The sequence below is a fragment of the Myotis davidii genome, unplaced genomic scaffold (genome assembly GCF_000327345.1).
Source record: "Myotis davidii unplaced genomic scaffold, ASM32734v1 scaffold732, whole genome shotgun sequence".
In the NCBI taxonomy this organism is placed as follows: domain Eukaryota; kingdom Metazoa; phylum Chordata; class Mammalia; order Chiroptera; family Vespertilionidae; genus Myotis; species Myotis davidii.
This window is the reverse complement of record NW_006284349.1, coordinates 2508387-2528999: the sequence shown is the minus strand read 5'-3', so window position 1 is coordinate 2528999 and position 20613 is coordinate 2508387. Positions and strand designations below refer to the sequence as shown.

Below are 20613 nucleotides of genomic sequence, written 5' to 3'. Positions count from 1 at the left end.
CCCGCCTCCCCCGGGCGCCCGGGAGGGCTGGAGGTGCGTGCACCCGCACAGTTGCGTCTGCGTTGCAAGTCGGTTTTCCTCGGGCCGCCTTTCTCTCACGGACGTTTTTTCTTTTTTTTCCCCCCTCTCCACCTCAGAGTGCCATTAAGGGGAAATTGCAAGAACTAGGAGCTTATGTGGGTAAGTTCTGTTGCTTTTGTTAGCCTAATGCAATTTAGAGTTTGCAGCTATTGGAGTTTTAGTGAGTGCATTTTCCCCAACGTACTTTTTTTGACTTTGAAGAAACCCCTTTTCTGCTATCAAATCTGACCATCCCTGGTTCCTTCTCTTCCTTACCGTTTTATTTTTAATGGAAAGATCTACATGCAACCTTGTGTGTGTGTGTGTTTTAACCCTCTTCTACTGTGGTGTTTTGAAATTGTTTAGCTTCCTCTGTGGAGGCATTGTCGTATTTTTATTGTTTTTCCTTTTTTTTTTTGTGCTTTCCTTGACCTCCATTTTTTTCACAATTATTTTGCATGTGGGATGTTTGATGCTTCCTGGCATTTGCCTCTGCCGTGGTTCAGTGAGTTTTATTTTCAGGTCTCTTATTATTTATTTTTATTTTTTTTGCTGTTCCTTTCGCTTTTACCTCCTACCAGCAATGTATCCTCTGTGTTCTTTTGTGATTTTTATAACTTGAGCATTTACTTTGGGCCGGGCACTGTGCTTAACTTAACCTCTGTGTGTGTGCGTTAGGCCATGGTAGTCCTCAGGGGGACACTGGAAGGTAAGTGGTAATATCCCCAACTGTACAGGCAAGGAAATTGAGGCTTGGAGTGCTTGCTTTTGAGCAAGATTACGACCTGGGTCTGTTTGGCTGCAAAGCTGGTGCCCCCTGTACAAATAATAGCTATCACTTAGGAAGGTGGCTCTCAAGGTGTGGAAGACTCCAAGGGTCTCTGAAGTCAAAATTGTTTTTATATTAATACTGACATTTGGATTGTGCAAAAGCAAAAGTGGGCAAAACTTCTGGTACTTGACCCTGAATCAAGAAATCAAGGTCTCACACCAAACGTTAGGGGAAACCTTCATATTTTTTACTTGCAATTCTCTACTTGCAATTTTTTAAAAAAGCCCTTTTGCCCTAGCCAGTTTGGCTCAATGGACTGAAGGGTCCCGGGTTCGAGTCCGGTCAAGGGCATGTACCTTGGTTGCGGGCACACCCCCAGTGGGGGGGTGTGCAGGAGGCAGCTGATCGATGTTTCTCTCTCATCGAAGTTTCTAACTCTCTATCCCTCTCCCTTCCTCTCTGTAAAAAGTCAATAAAATATATTTAAAAAAAAAAACCCTCTTTTCACTTAATGTAATTGATGAAGCAGTAAAAATATATTTTTAAAATCCTGGCCCTTGATTACATTATTTAATATGCAGTGAGGAAGAAGGAAATACTTATAAATATATGCTTAAAAGTACTGTACAAACGTACAAAGTATTTCTGGTGTACGCTGAAGCATGATGGGTTGTCTTAAAGGATTTGTATAATTGAGTTGAGAACTGAACTAGCCACCTTTTTCATGGAGCATCATTTTTAAGTTATAAGGACTGAGAAGCTAGTCACATACATGTGGGTAGTTGCCAAGACATTTCCTCGAAAGTGAGTAGAGGAAAAGAACTGATTTTGCTGCCAATGACAAAACAAAAGTTGGTTTGAGGGGGCGGGGCAGGGCATGCAGGAGGCAGTGGATTGATGTTCTCTTCATTGATGTTTTTATCTCTTTGTTCCTCTTGCTTTCTCTCTGAAAATCAGTACAAAATATTTTTTTAAAAAAGGCTAGGATGGATTAGTGGATTTACATGTACCAGTACAAAAAAAGGTTATTGATACAGTTTCTGTTTGCATATTGCTACTAACCCTTAAGAAACTATCACTTGTTGAATTTTGGTGTGGTATCACAAAATAGTATTCACATTATCTGCAAGGCTATTAAAATACTTGTTTTTCAAACTACACATGTGAAAGACCAAATTTTCTTCACATTCTTCAATTATAACAGCATATTACAACAGGTGAAATGCAGAAACAGAAATTAGAATCCAGCTGTCTTTTAAACCAGATGTTAAAGAGAGTAATAAAAATATAACTTATTTTGCCCTAACCGGTTTGGCTCAGTGGATAGAGTGTCGGCCTGTGGACTGAAACAGGTCCCAGGTTCGATTCCGGTCAAGGGCATGTACCTTGGTTGCAGGCACATCCCCAGTGGGGGGTGTGCAGGAGCTGATCGATGTTTCTCTCTCATCGATGCTTCTAACTCTCTATCCCTCTCCCTTCCTCTCTGTAAAAAATGAATAAAATATATTTAAAAAATATATAACTTATTTTATATTTTTGTACTAATTTTTTGTTTTGGAATTTTTAAAAATAAAAACATCTGTTTACTTAAGTGGATTTATTGTTAACAGTAGACAGGTCTACTTTAAATGAATTAATGCTGCTTAAAGTTTTAAATTTTAATTTCTAGTATAGTAAATATACTAGGTATACTCACATAAATGAAACTTCTTTTGGGGTCATCAGTAGTTTTTAAGAGTGTAAAGGGTGCCTGAGATCAGATAGTTAGAGGATTGCTAATTTACTACATGCTGGGCACATTTCATAAATTATCTGTTGTTGGGACTTTAACAGATAAGAAAATGAGGCTTAAAGGTTAAAGATGAAGCTGAACCAGGATTTATTTATTTTATTCATTCATCACTTGATGGATGCCAGTTATATGCCAGGAACATGTTTTGGGTTAAAAAGAAGTCCACAAAAAATGTATATTGATAACTTTTTTTAAAATTAATTTTATTGATTTTAGAGAGAGGAAGAAACATCGACCCATTGTTCGACCCATCTTCGCATTCATTGGTAGTTCTTGTATGTGCCTTGACCTGTGATCAAACTTGAAAGCTTGATGTATTGGATGACGCTCTAACCAACTAGCTCCCCAGCTATGCATCCAGGGCCTGAGAACTTTCTTAATTCTAGCATATGAAAGCACAGGCATGTTAACAGTCTTATTGGTGATTCCTTTCATTTATGAAAAGTCTCGAACCAAGAATTTTGACCCTATTGAAAACCTCACAAGCTTGGGCAAAGTTCAGTATAAAATGTAATTGTAGTAAAAATGCCATGTATTTTATTTCTAGCTTTCAAAATGTATTTATATAGCTCCATTTCTTTTAAACATAATGCTGGAGTGGGATGGCAGGTAGTATTACTCCTTTTACAAGTAAAGAAATGGAGTCTTGACTTCATAATAGGAACTTGGTGAGCTACTGAACAGGTAGTAGTTACTCCTGTATGCTCCACTATAACTCCACTGAAATAAATCTGTCTTGGCAATTAACATAATACAGCTTCTCCATTTGTTTGTTTCTGCTTGACCGGAAGTTTCTTTGAGGGTAGAGACTTCATATTTGTTTTGTCTCAGTGGCCTACAGAGAACCTGATTTTTTCATAAGTGTTGAAGTGGGTAAATGCATCACCATAAGGTTCTATTTGAGATAAAAATGCATTACTTGTTTACATTAGCTACCAAATTATTTGTGCATTATTATTCTTCTGAAAAGGGTGACTTTAGAATCCCTTTCTTTGTGCTGGAGAAAGTTCTGGAAACCTCAGGTTATTGAAACGGTCCTTTAATAAGTATTTGACAGAATAGTCATGGGGGTGTCACACACAGCTTAGGGAATATAGTCAATAATCCTATCTAATAATAGACAAAGATTCAAATTGACCGTACCTTCGCTATGCCCACCATTGGCTAATCAGAGTGATATGCAAATTAACCACCAACAAAGATCGCGGTTAATTTGCACATGTAGGTGTGAAGCGGCAGAGCAAAGACTGAAGGTGGCTCCGGCCAGAGCAGCGAAGGACTTGAAGGTGGCTCCGGCCGGAGCAGCGAAGGCTTGAAGGCGACTCCAGCAGGAACGAAGGCCTGGGTACCGGGTGCCAGAGGAAAACCAGTGCCGGCAGCCAGGGGAAGGGAAGGCCTATTGCACGAATCTTTTCGTGCAAAAGGCCTCTAGTATTATAATAACTTTATATGGTGTCAGATGGGTACTAAATTTATTGGAGTGATCACTTGTAAGTTATATAAATGTCTAATCATGGGGTTGTAAACCGGCAATTACCATTTAAAAATAAAAAGTACTTTAAAAAGTAAACATTTGACTACGTATTTTCAAGGCATTGGGCAGGATGCAAAGGTGAACGGCCCTTTTGGTTAAGAATGATAAGGTCTCATTTGACTTTAAAATGGAGCACTGCAATGAGATCACAACTATAATTTAAAACAGTGTTTCATTCACATTTTAAAGAGAGGAGCTTACAGAAACCTTCAGAATTTTTAGTTTTTTTATTCAGTATGTAGATTTCAAATGAACTTGTGAAATTCTGTAAAAATGTATCATGAACACATTAATTTTTCCTTATTTTCTTGTATCTAAGAAGACTATAAATTTCTAATAGCTATGTTGAGCTATAGTTGCTGTACATTAAACTGCACATCTGTACAGTTCGATAAGTCATAGCATATGTGCACTATAATCAAGCGAATGAGCATATCCATCACTCCCAACAGTTCTTGGGGCAGCTCTGTGTCTTTCCCTCCACTTTTCCCTGCTCACGCCCTGTATTCACCCAGGCAACTACTGATTACATTTCTATAACATTTTAGAAAATGCAATGTCATATTGTGACAGAAAGCATAGTCTACTCGTTTTCATCACTGACATGAGGGAGAGAAACTGCCAAAGCATTCCATTTCTTTACCTTTCCTGGGTTACCAGTGGCAGTGCATAGTAGGTACACTTCGTATAAATAAGCTACCAGGGTTCTTTACTAAAATTTTGAGAAGGCAGTGGGGGCCTTTTGTTACTCTACAAAGAAAATAATAAATGACTGGCTACTTGTCCTTGTATCTCCTCAGATGTTGTATGATTCCAATAAACCTGATTTCGCTCCATTTGTAGATTGGGCTTTCTCAATACAGTTGTGCTTTTCTTGAACTGGATTTTTTATATTTCTCCTTTTAACAAATGTCTGATAGTACTTCTGAAAGGAACCTTTCTGCTTACATAGAAATATTATGAGTATTTAAGGTATTAAATAATTATTTTTGGTAGGGATTAGAGTTCCTGATAAATGACTTCCGTACCTTCTCATTATGGTGGTTTTTGTTTTTGTTGATTTTTCTCCTTGAGCTCACCCTCATAATCACTGTGTAGGAGGGTATTAGTATAAAATAATGAGTTGAAATTATTTAATCTTAAGATGGGATTTTAAAATGATGTAGGGTTTTTTAGTGTTTTAGTTTATTTGATGTTGCTGCATGGTTGTTACCCTGAGTAATTGAAACCTGACTTTACTAAGGATAAAGGTGTCCTCTTGAGAAATGAGTGTCATTTTGAAACAGACACTAAGCTAAACAAAACTCAGTTTGGTGGATGTCCATATGCTTTCTGGAAACTTCTCTGAAATTATCATTTTTAAAACGATGGAAATGTATGTACTCAAGTTTGATACTGTAATTTAAAATATCTAGTTTTGTAAGTATTCATTATTCCAAATCCCATCCTTCTAGTAATTGAAATACCTATAGAATGAAGAGAAAAAAAGCTCTACCTTTTTTTTAAACATAATTCCTTTAGAGCTGAAATATTCTTAGAGCTACATCTATATTTTCAAGCATGTCAACTTTATATAGAGGGAAACATAAAAGAGTTTTTATATACTTTTCCTTTTAAATAGATGAAGAACTTCCTGATTACATTATGGTGATGGTGGCCAACAAGAAAAGTCAGGACCAAATGACAGAGGACCTGTCCCTGTTTCTAGGGAACAACACAATTCGATTCACCGTATGGTATGTTTCTGAACACTTACCCCTTAGACCAGTGGTTCTCAACCTTCCTAATGCCGCGACCCTTTAATACAGTTCCTCATGTTGTGGTGACCCCCAACCATAAAATTATTTTCGTTGCTACTTCATAACTGTAATTTTGCTACTGTTATGAATTGTAATGTAAATATCTGATATGCAGGATGTATTTGCATTGTTACAAATTGAACATAGTTAAAGCAGAGTGATTAGTCACAAAAACAATCTGTAATTATATGTGTTTTCCGATGGTCTTAGGCGACCCCTGTGAAAGGGTCGTTCGACCCCCAAAGGGGTTGCGACCCACTGGTTGAGAACTGCTGCCTTAGACCAGAGTTTAGCACAAGCCAGAGTAGGTATTCTCTCTGAAAAGAGGCTCCCGACAGGAGAGTCAGGTTCAGTGTGGAGAGGCAGGTTGTGAGCAATGAGCACAGCCGCCGGAGCCAGTTGCCAAGGTTGAATCCTGATCTGCCTCTTGCCTTGGTTTCTCCATTTGTAAAATGTGAATAGTAAATCACCTTTATAGGATCCTTGTGAAAGGGTTAAGTGAGCTAACACATGTAATGTGCTCACAACTGTATTTAGCCCATGGAAGTACTTAGTATATGTTAACTGTAGTTACTGTGTTTCTCTTGTAAATGTCTACATCTTACTCCTTTCCTCTAGCCTAAACCAGCGGCAGGTGTCCTTTTGGACTGGGTTGACTTCCTAAATTGCTTTCTCTGAGTTAATTCTGAGGGGGCAAGGATTTTGACAGAATTTCAAATTAATTTTTTAAAAGTTTAGAACTTTTTGAAGTTTGGAATTTTGAGATAGGCAACTTGATGTTCAAATATAAGTCAATATAATGTTCATTGTCCTTTTTTCAAACCACATAGGCATTTAGTTAAAACTACTGACTAGAAGCGCAAGATTAAATTTTAAGAAGTCAGATCAGGTTCTGGTACTGGGTTTGAGGTAAACTGAGAGTGGTGATGTGGATGAGAATAGAGCAGGAAGCACTCATAAGGCTCCTCACACTGGAGACCACCAGTTACAGCACAGTGGATGATGGAGCAGAAAGCGAGTGAGGAGAATGCCCTGTGTAATTTGGATGGCAAGAGACTGGGACAGGGAATACTCCTAAGTATAATACTAAGGAGGAATAGGAAGAAGCTGGTTCACTTTCTGCCTTTAAACCAAAAGTTTGCCTTGAAGGTGATTTTGCCCCAGCAGGTAAATGAATGCTTTACAACTCTTTTGAAGCTTTCTTGAAATTCCACACAGAATTCTCTAGTTTGTATTACAGTTTGGAAGAACGTGGAGTACAGTGGTTGATCCTCAAATGTTTTGGTACATAGTGTGTGTGACCTAACCCACTTGTTTACAGTTTGTCCCCAAAATGTACCCTCTCTACCTCCCAAAAAATATCAACGTGTTTTGCCTGGGGAAATTACCATTATCATGAGTGCTTTTTTTAAAGTCTTCAGCAGTCCAGGTATTTGTTTCATGTACATTTTTATGACCTGACTTCTGGTTTAACTTTTGGATCACTTTAGTTTTGAGTCCCTCAAAATTAATATTGGAGATTGACCTAGTGGATTATTTCTCAGATAACTTGATGGAATGTGTTAAGACATATTTCTTACTGCTAATAAACATACTGCTAATTGAATTTGAATTTAAAATCAAATTAATTCACCTTTTTCACCTTGCCGTAAGTTCAGTTCTTTAACATGTACTGACGCAAGTGATAGTGTTTATCATTCGGCACTTTGCTTTCCTAAGTTAAATGTTCATTGACAGAGGTCCCAAATTATTCTTTGGAGCCCTGCAGTAGTTGTTTCCTAGGCAACAGTGGCATATGACTGGGTTCTGGGTGAAACATACTGAGCTATTTCTGGTGTTTCAGGAGGCATGGCCTCTTAGAAGGATTGTAAGGCCAATTTGCCATGTACATAACTACTGAAATAAAATAGGTTATATTATAAGCAGGGTTATGGTCTGTGCATGTTTACAGCATTCATTTTGTAAATAACATCAGTGAAATGTGATAGTATATTTTGAGATTAAGTTTTCTTACCTCAGAATTAAGGTTTTTTTCCCCAGAAACCATATGAGTAGATAAAACTAATTTAAATAATGCCTCAACAATTGTAATAGTAAGCTGTAGTACATGTGTGTGATATTTTATCTTTTACCGTCAGTTACCTTGCATCTTTGGTCCTTAGGAAACAAAATGCATCCTTTTAGATAAGACTGTGTGCTCAGATTATATTCTGGCACTTATTTTTGCAGAGGTTAGATGTTGAAATAGTGATGAAAAAATGATTTTTTGATTGGCTCTTGTAGTATTCATGTAAAGCCTTTTTAAAGTGAAGCTTAATACCATTTATCTATTAAATACCATTTAATATCATTTATTAATATTTATCTGAAGATTGATTCCACAGTGTCATCAAATTTAGAGTGGCAGTTGAAATAAAATCTTTCTTGATTAAAGGAAGCTTTAAATTTTTTTGTTTTTTCTTTTAGGCTTCATGGTGTATTAGATAAACTTCGTTCTGTTACAACAGGTAAGATTCATAAAAAAGGGCTTTTTGGGGAATTTGCTATAGCATACGATTGCTTTCTTTCTAAGGGAAAGAACACATAAATTTGGCAACATTCATTTGAACATTTTTAGGAAGCATTTATTGTTACGAATTTAAGAGCAAGACATTTAATATAATTCAAAGATAATTTAAATAAGGGAAGGGAACTATGCAATTTATCCTAAGGAAGTAATTATAGAAGTGTGCAACAGTTCAGTTTCAAGAATGTTTCAGTATTTTATAATTGAAAATTACTTAAAAGTTCAGTACATAGTAGTAAATTATGTATGGAATAATATTGAGCCATTAAAAATGTTGTGAAGATGTATAACTTTTAAATTGGTGATGAACAAGGGGAAGGATCAAAGTAATAGAATAGTGTAAAAGGATTATGTTTTTCTTTCCAGACCCCTCTAGTCTAAAGTCTTCTGATACCAACATATTCGATAGTAATGTGCCTTCCAACAAGAGCAGCTTCAGTAGGGGCGATGAGAGAAGGCACGAAGCTGCAGTGCCACCCCTTGCAGTTTCTAGCACTAGAGCTGAGAAAAGAGATTCCAGAGTTTCTTCAAGTTCACAGGAGCAGAAAGCCACTAATGCCAGGTAAGAGTTCTGTGTAGATCACCTGTGAACAGATGGGGGTATATGTGACATTTACATTTGTTTTCATATCTTTGAATTGCTTTTTTCAGAAAATTTTGGAAATAGTGAGGTAGGTGGTTATGAGCAATTTTTTAAATAAAATAAAGAGTGGATAAAAAAGTATGATTATCTTAAATATAGTAAAGTTTAAAACAAAAAAAAAACATTTCAAAGTAGTTTCTAATGGACTACATAAAGGGAATATTCATTCTTTTTCATTACAATTTAAGTAAATATTCTTTGACTATTTGAACATATTCCTCTAAATTGGTTGTAATATGTTTGAGTATGTGTTTAATAGGCAGAGTTATGATGATGGAGCTGCAACCCGATTAATGTCAACAGTGAAACCTCTGAGGGAGCCAGCACCCTCTGAAGATGTGATTGATATTAAGCCGGAACCAGATGACCTCATTGATGAAGACCTCAATTTTGTGCAGGAGAATCCCTTATCTCAGAAAAAACCCACAGTGACACTCACATATGGCTCTTCTCGCCCTTCTATTGAAATTTATCGACCACCTGCAAGTCGAACTGCAGATGGTGGTGTTCATTTAAACAGGTTGCAGTTTCAACAGCAGCAAAACAGTATTCATGCTGCCAAGCAGCTTGATATACAGAACAGCCGGGTATATGAAACGGGACGTTTGTGTGAGCCAGACATGCTTAACAGCTTAGAAGAGACTTACAGTCCTTTTTTCAGAAACAACGCAGAGAAAATGAGTATTGAGGTTTGTATGTACTTGTGAATCTTGCCTTGTTAGGCTGAAAATTGGCAGTTCTTTATACTAAATAGTATGTGAAATAACTAAATACATACATATTGCATGTTTATTTTAAACTGATTTCTGTGTGCTCAACATAGTATACCAATCAGATTTTCCTCTCCATGACTGACTTCTACAAGTGTATATTACACCTTGTTTACTTTCCTGGGATGCCAACATGTGAGATAGTTTTAACAATACCTTATAGTTTTGGTGGGATTTTAGGTCAATTTTAAATTTTTCATGTCATTTACTGGAAAAGAAGTAACCATTTTGTTAGTTTTCTCAACAGTGCTATTTGCTGCTGCATATAAATGAATGTAAAGCACTAGTTTTTGTTTTTGTTAAAGGTTGGCTATTAGGGATAATATTCATATTTTTATAAGAAACCGGAAATAGCCCATAAATTATTAACATAATTGGCTTTTTCTTAAAGAGAAAAAATTCTGTGGTAGGACTTTGTTATTTTCTGAGACTAGGTAAGCATGAATTTATCTGATTACAGGAAGAAAACTTTCGGAAGAGAAAGTTGCCTGTGGTAAGTTCAGTTGTTAAAGTAAAAAAGTTTAATCACGATGGAGAAGAGGAGGAGGAAGATGATGATTGTGGGTCCCGCACAGGAAGCATCTCCAGCAGTGTGTCAGTGCCTGCAAAGCCCGAAAGGAGGTACTGGAACATGTCTGTAACTTAATCTTGAATTGCTTGGTGGTGCCCTCTGTGTTTCTTGAAGAGGATATAAAAATAAAAATTTATTGGCATATAAGACTTTTCCATTGGTTTTTGAATAAACCATATTAATGAAAGAAAAACTGCTTAAAATTGGAGAAATTGCTGAGAATATTAAAAACTAATGTGGGTGGGAAGTTGATCAGATTCATTATTTTAAAAAGTTATAAGGTTTCAGTCTACTTGGCATTTCCTAGAAACTACGGCTAGTCTGTTCAAACCCAAGAGAAGGTCCTGGGCCGGTGGCTCAGTTGGGTGAATTGTCCTGTACACTAAAAAGGTTATGGCTTTGATTACTAGTCAGGACATGTGTCTAGGTTGTGCGTTCGATCTCCAGTTAGGGTGCATGCGGGAGGCAACAGATTGATATTTCTCTCCCCCCACCCTCCATCCCTTCCTCTCTAAAATCAGTAAAAATATATCCTCAGGTGAGGATGTAAACAAACACAAAAAACTTAAGGCTGTAGTAAAGGCATAGTGGCTAGCACGTAAAGAATTCAAATCTGTAATTAAAATGTTTTCTTTTTTAGACCCTCACTTCCTCCTTCTAAACAAGCTAATAAGAATCTAATTTTGAAGGCTATATCTGAAGCTCAAGAATCTGTAACAAAAACAACTAACTATTCTACAGGTAATTTAAATGAATTATATTTTCATTAAGTAAGAGATTTCTATAACTCTTGAGTAAGCTAGAAATGATGATCTCCAAGTTGTGGTGAAATAAAGAACCCTACCCAATGTCAAGACCAAGGTGCGGTTCAGAAGAATGGATTTAAAAGGACATTAGGCCAGTTTGAGAAACTTTCCCAACTGTCAGTGGAATTTATTTCTTTGAGCAACTGTCATGTCTTTACTCCCTCTTTCCAGTGTGTGTGGAATAGATAATAAATATAAATTATTACATGTTTTGAAGCAATGAGATGAGTCAGCTATATCTGATCATACAAAAAGCTCATTCTGAAATGCAAACCATATATGGATGTCATGTCATTAAATTCTGTACTCTGTGCCCCACATGCTAGAGTTGGGTGTGAAATTTCATAAGTTGTAATGAATACTCACTTTAAATTTTATTTTATTTTTGCTGCCTATTTGATGATTATTCTTTTAGAGCTGTTCTGCTTTTTCATATTTCTTTTTGCTACCCCTTCCTAGAGTGAAGGAAACTATAAGCTTACTTTTGATTCTGATAGTCATCTGTCTCCCTGCATCTTTTCTTTTAACCTCTAAACATGAAATTGAACAGGTTTTGGCATATAGGATAAGGATTCTCAGGCAAACTGAACAATTCTTTTATTTATACGCCCATTTTGTCAAATAGTGTTTAAAATGATGAGTGTAGAATTGTACTCATTTGTGAACTTGAAATTTTTTTGCTTTTATAATAGTTGGATATTGCCCAAGTTTTGTTTTGTTTTTTGTTTTTTCTTGAGAAATAGCATTGAAATTCTTTCTTTACCTACTTTATCTAAATTACAATTTGAGGTTGTTAATGGGATCACAAAGTAGAACAGTGATGGCGAATCTATGACACGCGTGTCAGACGTGACATGTGAACTCATTTTTTTGGTTGATTTTTCTTTGTTAAATGGCATTTAAATATATAAAGTAAATATCAAAAATATAAATCTTTGTTTTACTATGGTTGCAAATATCAAAAAATTTCTGTATGTGACACGACACAAGAGGTACGTTAGGGTTTTTCAAAATGCTGACACACCGAGCTCAAAAGGTTCGCCATCACTGAAGTAGAACCTAAATTCCATTTGGTTGAAATGAATATATATGTGCTTCAGTGTATATATGGCATGTGGTTTAACCCCTAGAGTGCTGGGGAGCGCAATTGCGCTCCTCCTGTCTTTCGCCAAAAGTGCCGGGATCGCTATCAAAGCTTTGAAATGACGTCCAGTTCTAAGTCTGCTCATATTAGTGATGATGATATTGCTAAATATGTCAATGTAGTAAAGGTTTCCTTAAGTTTTTGAACATGTAACTTCATTTACTTGTGATGCATTTTTTTTTCCTAAACTGCTGTAAAATCAGCAAAAATGCCTTGGCAATTTTAGCATAGTTCCTAGGATATTGGTTGGCAAAATGGTTAAAATGTGTAGATGCTGTTTATACACATAGAGGTATTTAAGTCAGGTTATCTATCCCTTGAGAATATTTAAGAAAAAATGAGGTGATATCTATGAACTGTTTAAAACTCCTCATGTTCTAAAGTAAAGGAGGCATTTATGTTTAATATGACTGTTGAGTTTGATGTATTACTACATTTGCATTTCCATCTTTTTTGCTTTTTATATAAAAGTCTCGCAGAAACAGACACTTCCAGTTGCTCCCAGAACTCGAACTTCTCAAGAAGAATTGCTGGCAGAAATGGTCCAGGGGCAAAGCAGGACCTCTAAAATAAGTCCCCCCCTTAAAGAAGATGAAGCAAAAGGAGATAATGTAGAGAAAGGTCAAGGTAATAATTTAAACGATATTTCATCCTCTATTACACTTTTTTCATGAGGCATTAAATATTTTCCAGTGGGTGTTTATGAAATGTTATATTATGAGAAAAGTGCTCACTAGCCCAAAAACAGAATAAGAAGGGACCATGAGGAATCTATATTTACATATTTCAGAGTTTTAAAAACCTTTTTATCAGGGAAATTTTTAATGTTCTCAAAGGGGAAAGAATAGTGCAATGAATTTCCATAAACTTAGTCATCCACCTTTAGTATTATCAATATTTTGCTGGTCTTTAGAATGTGCCAATTTAAAGATACATAGATATCTACATTAAAGCTTTCCTTCTTTTTGTTAATTCTACTCCTGTTCTCTTGAGTTTGAAATCTTATCTTTAAAATCTCCCTTTTCTGAGCATCCTCTCTGTCTCTGACCTGCTAGATGCCTTATGTCTTAGTGGCCCTATTTTATCCCCTTGTGCCTGACAAACTACAGTTAGCTTCCAGCTGATCTTTCTGTTTCCTTTCTCTTAGCTCCCATCCCCGACTCCTGCACTAACTCTCCATCTAAAGTATGACTTAATGTGACTTCTTTGTCAGAGCATTTATACTGTGTGAGTCCCGCACACATGCCTCCCAGGGCATGGCCCAGGACTGATGCCATCAACTTGGCCTTTCGACAGCTTCCTTGTCTGGCCCCTGGGTCTGCCCAGCCCTTCCCCCACTGCTTTCCACTGTTTCTTCTGTCCCCATTAGGAAATATTCTAGTTTCTTCTGTGATTTGAATTTTAAAATCCCACTAAAACTATATGCTCATCATGTTTCTAACTTAACTTACACTTTGCTAAGACTGGAATATGTTTATTATTCCTCTTCAGCTGTATCCTTTAAGTAGTTCCAGGTTCATTTCAGATTTACTTGTTTCATGAAGCTTTATGAGTTTATCCTATATTTGTTTCTTTGTTCTCTCTTTAAAAAAAAATCTTTGTATTGTACAATTTTCCACGTCAAAGTTATTTACAGTTCCAATAAGTGATGGACCTGAGCACAGGAAAACCCCAAGCCAGCCAGTAGGTAGTAACTGGGAAGTGTGAGTGGGCCAGTTTGTGAAGAGCAACTGGGTTTGAGCTTCAGTAGAAATAGGAAAGGCAGTAGATTGAATGAAGCCCACGATTTCATGATGATACTTTTAACTTTTTTTTACAATGATTATTTTAAGAAGCAGATCCTAATTCAGTGATGGCGAACCTATGACACGCGTGTTAGAGGTGACACGTGAACTCATTTTTTTGGTTGATTTTTCTTGGTTAAATGGCATTTAAATATATAAAATAAGTATCCAAAATATAAATTTTTGTTTTACTATGGTTGCAAATATCAAAAAATTTCTATATGTGACATGGCACCAGAGTTAAGTTAGGGTTTTTTAAAATGCTGACAAGCTGAGCTCAAAAGGTTCGCCATTGCTGCCCTAATTGATCACTTTCTGGAAAATAATAGATTCTAAACCAAATAAATAATTGAGCATTTCTACTGTCTTTCCTTTAAGAATGGTGCCACTGGGTAGCAAAGTGGTATAGGAGTTAGCTCATATTTTTGTAATAAGGTTTTCTTGGAACCACCATGCTTATTCATTTATATATTGTTTCTGGCTGCTTTTGTTCTATAACCATAGAGTTGAATAGTTGCAACAGACCATGTAACCCACATAACCTAAAATAGAAGAAGTTTGACAACCCTTCATATAGATGACGGAAGCATCTTATGAAATCATTCTAGCTAATAAAGTGAAAACCAGCCATTTTGTACCTCCTGATGAGAGAATAAAATTCTACCTTCATCTTGCAGAGTGATCAAGTCTCTGATCAACAGTCAGTTTGACGGAAGTGCAGAGGCCAAAGCATGTTGGCTGAGCTACCCCATGTGTGTATAGCAGGCAAAGTATAGTTTCTGGGAGTTATATAGGTCAAAAAGCCAAGAATTCTAGATTAAAAGTCTTAAAAGACAAAATAAAGGTGGCAAAGTTAAGCTTTAGTGCAGTGGTTCTCAACCTTCTGGCCCTTTAAATACAGTTCCTCATGTTGTGACCCAACCATAAAATTACTTTCGTTGCTACTTCATAACTGTAATGTTGCTACTGTTATGAATCGTAATGTAGATGTCTGATATGCAGGATGGTCTTAGGCGACCCCTGTGAAAGGGTCGTTTGACCGCCAAAGGGGTCGTGACCCACAGGTTGAGTACCCGCTGCTCTAGTGTCTAGACCAGCCGTGGGCAAACTACGGCCCGGATCCGGCCCGTTTGAAATGAATAAAACTAAAAAAAAAAAGACCGTACCCTTTTATGTAATGATGTTTACTTTGAATTTATATTAGGTCACACAAACATTCCATCCATGCTTTTGTTCCGGCCCTCCGGTCCAGTTTAAGAACCCATTGTGGCCCTCGAGTCAAAACGTTTGCCCACCCCTGCTCTAGAGCTTGTGTGATAAAACCATAAACAAAACAGTATTACTATGAAAGGCAATAGTGATTACTTTTGGAGAGGACTTACTAGGATGGAGCTTGTAAGGGGGCTTCTGGGGTGGCTGACATAGCTACTTCCTTGACCTAGAAGACAGTTGTAAGGATGTCTTTGCCTTATGAAAATTATTGAGCTGTTACTTGTTTTGTGTGGTTTTCTATATCATTGTTTTGTTTTAAAGTGAGACAATAGAAGTGATATCAAGGACCTCTACTGATGGAGGACTATTACTACTCTTACTAGATTCTTACTGTGCTTTTTTTAAAAAAAATATATTTTATTGATTTTTTACAGAGAGGAAGGGAGAGAGATAGAGAGTTAGAAACATCGATGAGAGAGAAACATCGATCAGCTGCCTCCCGCACATCTCCTACTGGGGATGTGCCCGCAACCTAGGTACATGCCCTTGACCGGAATCAAACCTGGGACCTTTCAGTCCTCAGGCCGACGCTCTATCCACTGAGCCAAACCGGTTTCGGCTACTGTGCATTTTTAAGCATGTGCAGCAAAAATTCACTCTTTTTGGGCAACTGATCCTGTGTCTAGTCCCACTGTTTGGCTTGGGTATACCCTACCAGCTCCACCAGTGTAACAACAGAATGGCACACATTGCTTCTGTGAAGTGACAGCCTTCAGGTACATGGTGGCTTTTCGGCTATGCATACTCTTGATGGGTTTCATGAGTGTTCTTCAAATGAAATGAAGATTTGAACCTCTTGATTTGCACGAGTTTGTGAGATTTTCTGGTCAAGTGAATAGTGAGCAATTTTCAGAGGTCACTTCAGGATGCTTTTATTAGAATTATTGATGTAGTTGGACTAGTTTCTATCATTTTATTTGTATTTGCTTGCTTTTGTTTTTCCTCGTCTTTTTCTTTTATTCATTAATTACTGTTATTGTTGATTATCCAGCTCTACTCCCCCCCCCCCACTAATTTAAATTTAAACATTCCATTTCTGTTCTTTTAGTGGTGAATTTTATCAAGCAAGTTTAATTGAATATTCCAAAAGTTAATATTCTGACCTATTCTCAAATAAACGAACTTTAGTATACGTTGGCACTAGTCTTTACCCTCCTGACTTATGTTATGTTTGGTCTTTTTAAAAATGCATAAATTGAGCACCATTATCTTATTTTACCCAGGCAATATTTGCTTAGATATACCAATGTTTATCATTTTTAATTTTCATATCTCTTGAATGTTATTTGGGGATCATTTTCTAATTTTTTGAAGTATATTCTTTGGAAGTTTCTTTAGAATAGGTCTATTGGTGGTAAATTTCCCAAGAGCCTGTTTACCTATAAACATTTTTTTTCTCTTTGTTCTTAGGCAGTAGTTTTGCTGGATACCCATATCTAGGTTAATAATAGTCATTTGCTCTTAGCACCTTGTATATCTTATTCCACTGTCTTCTGGCTTCCATTGTTGTTGAGTGGACATCTGTTATTCTAATTGTCTGTTGTTCCTTTGTAGGTGATCTGTCCTTTCTCTGGCTGCTTTCAAGATCTCTTTGTCTTTGATGTTCTACAGTTTCACTACGATGTGTCTAGGCGTGGGTTTCCTTTTATTTTTCCTATTTGGTATATGTTGTATAAAAATATTTAAAATAAAATATTTCACATTATCAAATAAATGTTCATCACAGAAAATTTAGTAAAACAAAACAAATCATTGTAATACCTGCTGATAAATTAGAAAATAATGAAGTTGTATAGAGAAATTTAAAATAAAAAAACAACATTCCTGCCTTGGCCGATGTTGCTCAGGGGTGGAGTATTGGCCCACAGATCAAAGGATCTTGAGTTCGATTCCCAGTCAGGGGCATGTACCTGGGCTGCAGATTTGTTCCCTGGTCCCAGTTGGGGTACGTGTGAGAGGCAATCAGTTGATGTGTCTCTTACATCTCTGTTTCTCTCTCTCCCTCCACCCCCTCTTTCTCTTTCCCCATCCCTCCCTCCTTCCCACTCTCTCTAAAAAATGTTAAAAAAAAAAATATATATATATGTAAAAAATATCCTTCGATGAGGATTAACAAAAGCAAAAAAGGGCAACGTTTCTTTTTCATTCTTCTCCACGCTGATCCTCCCTAGAGGCCACTGCTTTTGAATGACTGTTTTATGACTTTAATTTTCTCCATGTTTGTAATAATTTGCTTATACCAGTTCCTTAATTCACCAACTATAAGGTGGTATCTTTTGATTTCTTTGTATATCAGGATCTAACTCACTTCCCTCTCTCTAAGCCCATACAGTAAAATCACTATTTTTAGTTATTTACTGGTTACTTTTGTAATGTTAGGAAGTATAACTAAATATCTGTATTTTGTCTGATTAACTATATTTCAGTATGTTTTGACTCCCCAATTCCAGTACATTTTGACTCCTAAGAAATAAGGATATTTATGTTCTTTAATTCTTATATACTTTTTCTCCCATCTTTTAAACTTTCTCATCTCACAATTGCATTTACATTTTTTTCTGTTTCCTATGTAACACTACCATTCTTTTTAGATTGCTCTAAAAATTGAGAACCAATAAGCATTTATATTATTAAGACTATATAAATATTACTTATTACAGGGCCAAAGTAAAATTTTATTCTATAGTTCTTTGTTTAGGGGTTCCCTAGAGTCGTTTATTTTCCCCCGCTTTGGTAATTTTTTTGTTTACCTTTGTTCTCTCCCCACCCCTTTTTGCATTGCCGGCCTGTATTATAGCCTAAAGATCTATCATTTTAAACCATTAAACTTTGGGTTTTCCTTTTTTCTTAGGTACCTTCCTACTAAAGCAACTGTTTTCTTTTGCTCATCTGACTGGTTGTTCTCTAGGTCTGCCTCAAGGATATCATACCCGGATATATTTTCCTCGTTTGCTCTGCATTTCCTGGGTCCCACTTTGTCTTCTCAGTATATTCTATTGTGTCACTATATCATGAAGAAACTTAAAAAGTATGGGAGATAAATTTTCTGAGTGCTTAGAAATCTAAAGTGTTCAAAGGAGCATGTCTGAGATAGTGTTTCCTCTCCTTGAAATATGTTCTTTCGGATGTCCACATAGCTCGTTCAAAAGTCATCTCTGTGAGGCCTTCCCCAGCCCCACATTCCCTAACTCACCTTTCTATGCTCTGTTTTTCTCCATAGTACTTATTGCCACTTATATATTTTTATATTTTCATAATTTAGATATTTTTACCCAGACTTAGGATTTTAAATATGTATCAACAACATAAACTATGTTATATATATATTTATTTTTAGTTATTGATTTTATAGAGAGTTGGTAGGGGTAGAGACATACATGAACTTTGTTGTTCCAGTTACATATGCATTTATTGGTTGCTTCTTGTATGTGCCTGACCGGAGATTGAACCCTCAACCTTGGTGTATCAGGGTGATGCTCTAACCAACTGAGCTACCTGGCCAGGGCTAAACTATGTTATATATATGTATTTAAATATGTTTTTATTTATTTCAGAGAGAGGAAGAGAGAGGAGAGAGAGAGAGAGAGAGAGAGACGTCAGTGATGAGAGAATCATTGATTGGCTGCTTTCTGCACGCCCCCTACTGGGTATTGAGCCTGACACCCAGGCATGTGCCCTGAGTGGGAATCAATCCAACCATGACCTCCTGGTTCATAGGTCAACTCTCAACCACTGAGTCACACTAGCTGGGCTTAACAAATATGTTCTCCCTTCCCAACCAGACTATAAGCTCTTTTACTAGGGATCTATCTGTGTTGGTTGTTTATGTCTTTTACTGAGTACCCAGAACAGTGCATGGCATGAATAAGAGCTCAGGAAATATTTATGTCCCTCCTGCGTTACCTCTGACTTGAAGTTTTCTCAGGGTCTCATTTGGCTTTTCTGCTCTGCCCCATAGCCAGTATTTGTGTGTATATTTTCCATTTTCCAGGGGTGGTTGAAATCTCATCTGCTATGATCCCCTCTCTAAGCCCATCTTTAAATCAGTGATCTCTGTATTTTTTGCCATACAATTTTTTGTATACGGCGCTTACACTCAATATATGTATTTTATTTACATTTACACCCGCTATTATTAGTGTGTATGTTAGAACATGTAAAAAATAGAACTCTGAGACAGATAGAGATGATAAATATTTCTACTGTGATAGAATTTCTGATATTTTCTTCCTACATTTTATTGGATAATCTTAGAAACCCAGTTTGGAATCCATTGCTGTATGTTGAAGACTTTTGCCCTTTAAATTTCTTCCTTCCTTTTCATGGACTCTCCAGAGGAGAGCCTATAATCGTATATACTTGATCTATCATGTTGGACTAGAAGCACTTAGTTTTAGTATAGAGGAGGTTTATGTTAAGAGAAAACCAGGGAAATCCCCCCGTGTTCTGTCCACAGTCTTCCTCAGAGGTAAGCACTGCATCCAAACTAGTTTGATGTGCTATCTGTAGTCTTCCTGGCTTTTTAAAAATGTATATACATGTTCACTTTCTGTATCAAGTAGAATTACATGTATATTTGTATGCATGCACATATATGTGTATATAAAATAGGAGTTATACCATGTGAATTTCTCTTAACGTTTATTCCATTTAATGTATCATGAAGTATAAGATAGTGACTGACTGATATATGGATTCAGGGAGCCTGATTGTTTAGGTGTTAATCCAGGCTCTGCCACTTACTAGCTGACATTAAACTTTGAAGGTTCCAGTTTCCTTAAAATATGTAAACTTCCTCTGCTGATAGCTATTTACATTGGAATCTCTAGAAGGATCTTTGCTTACTTTGCATTCTGAAGTTGGTCTAGGCACAATGGGTGACAACAAGAAGCTTCAGATGGGCTTCTTTTTTAGCTACCTTGTTTCCCTGTGACTCATCTCTGCTTTTCTCATTGAAGTGTGTTTGCTACCCTCCAGTGAACCACCTGGTTTGCAGCTCTTCTTGGCACACAGCTCTTCCTAATGTGTGCTATAGGTGTCATCCATAAGCTAGTGCTCTTAAAAAATTCTCTGTGAATCAAAAGCCTTGTAAATTTTGAA

The 20613-nt window shown here is 36.7% G+C and overlaps 1 protein-coding gene across 7 annotated transcripts in view; it reads left to right on the top strand.

Annotated features, from left to right (window-relative positions):
- Positions 1–139: 139 nt before the first annotated feature.
- Positions 140–20613, top strand: part of ZC3H14 (zinc finger CCCH-type containing 14) — a 39539-nt gene continuing 19065 nt past the window's right edge. For all 7 annotated transcript variants that reach the window (XM_006754740.2, XM_006754739.2, XM_006754736.2 and 4 more), the window contains exons 1-8: positions 140–180; positions 5780–5894; positions 8424–8464; positions 8890–9085; positions 9426–9855; positions 10397–10557; positions 11148–11248; positions 12929–13084. In XM_006754740.2, the coding sequence (XP_006754803.1) occupies positions 5803–5894; positions 8424–8464; positions 8890–9085; positions 9426–9855; positions 10397–10557; positions 11148–11248; positions 12929–13084 (1177 nt within the window). In that variant the 5' untranslated portion in view covers positions 140–180; positions 5780–5802. The remainder of the gene's footprint in view (positions 181–5779; positions 5895–8423; positions 8465–8889; positions 9086–9425; positions 9856–10396; positions 10558–11147; positions 11249–12928; positions 13085–20613) is intronic.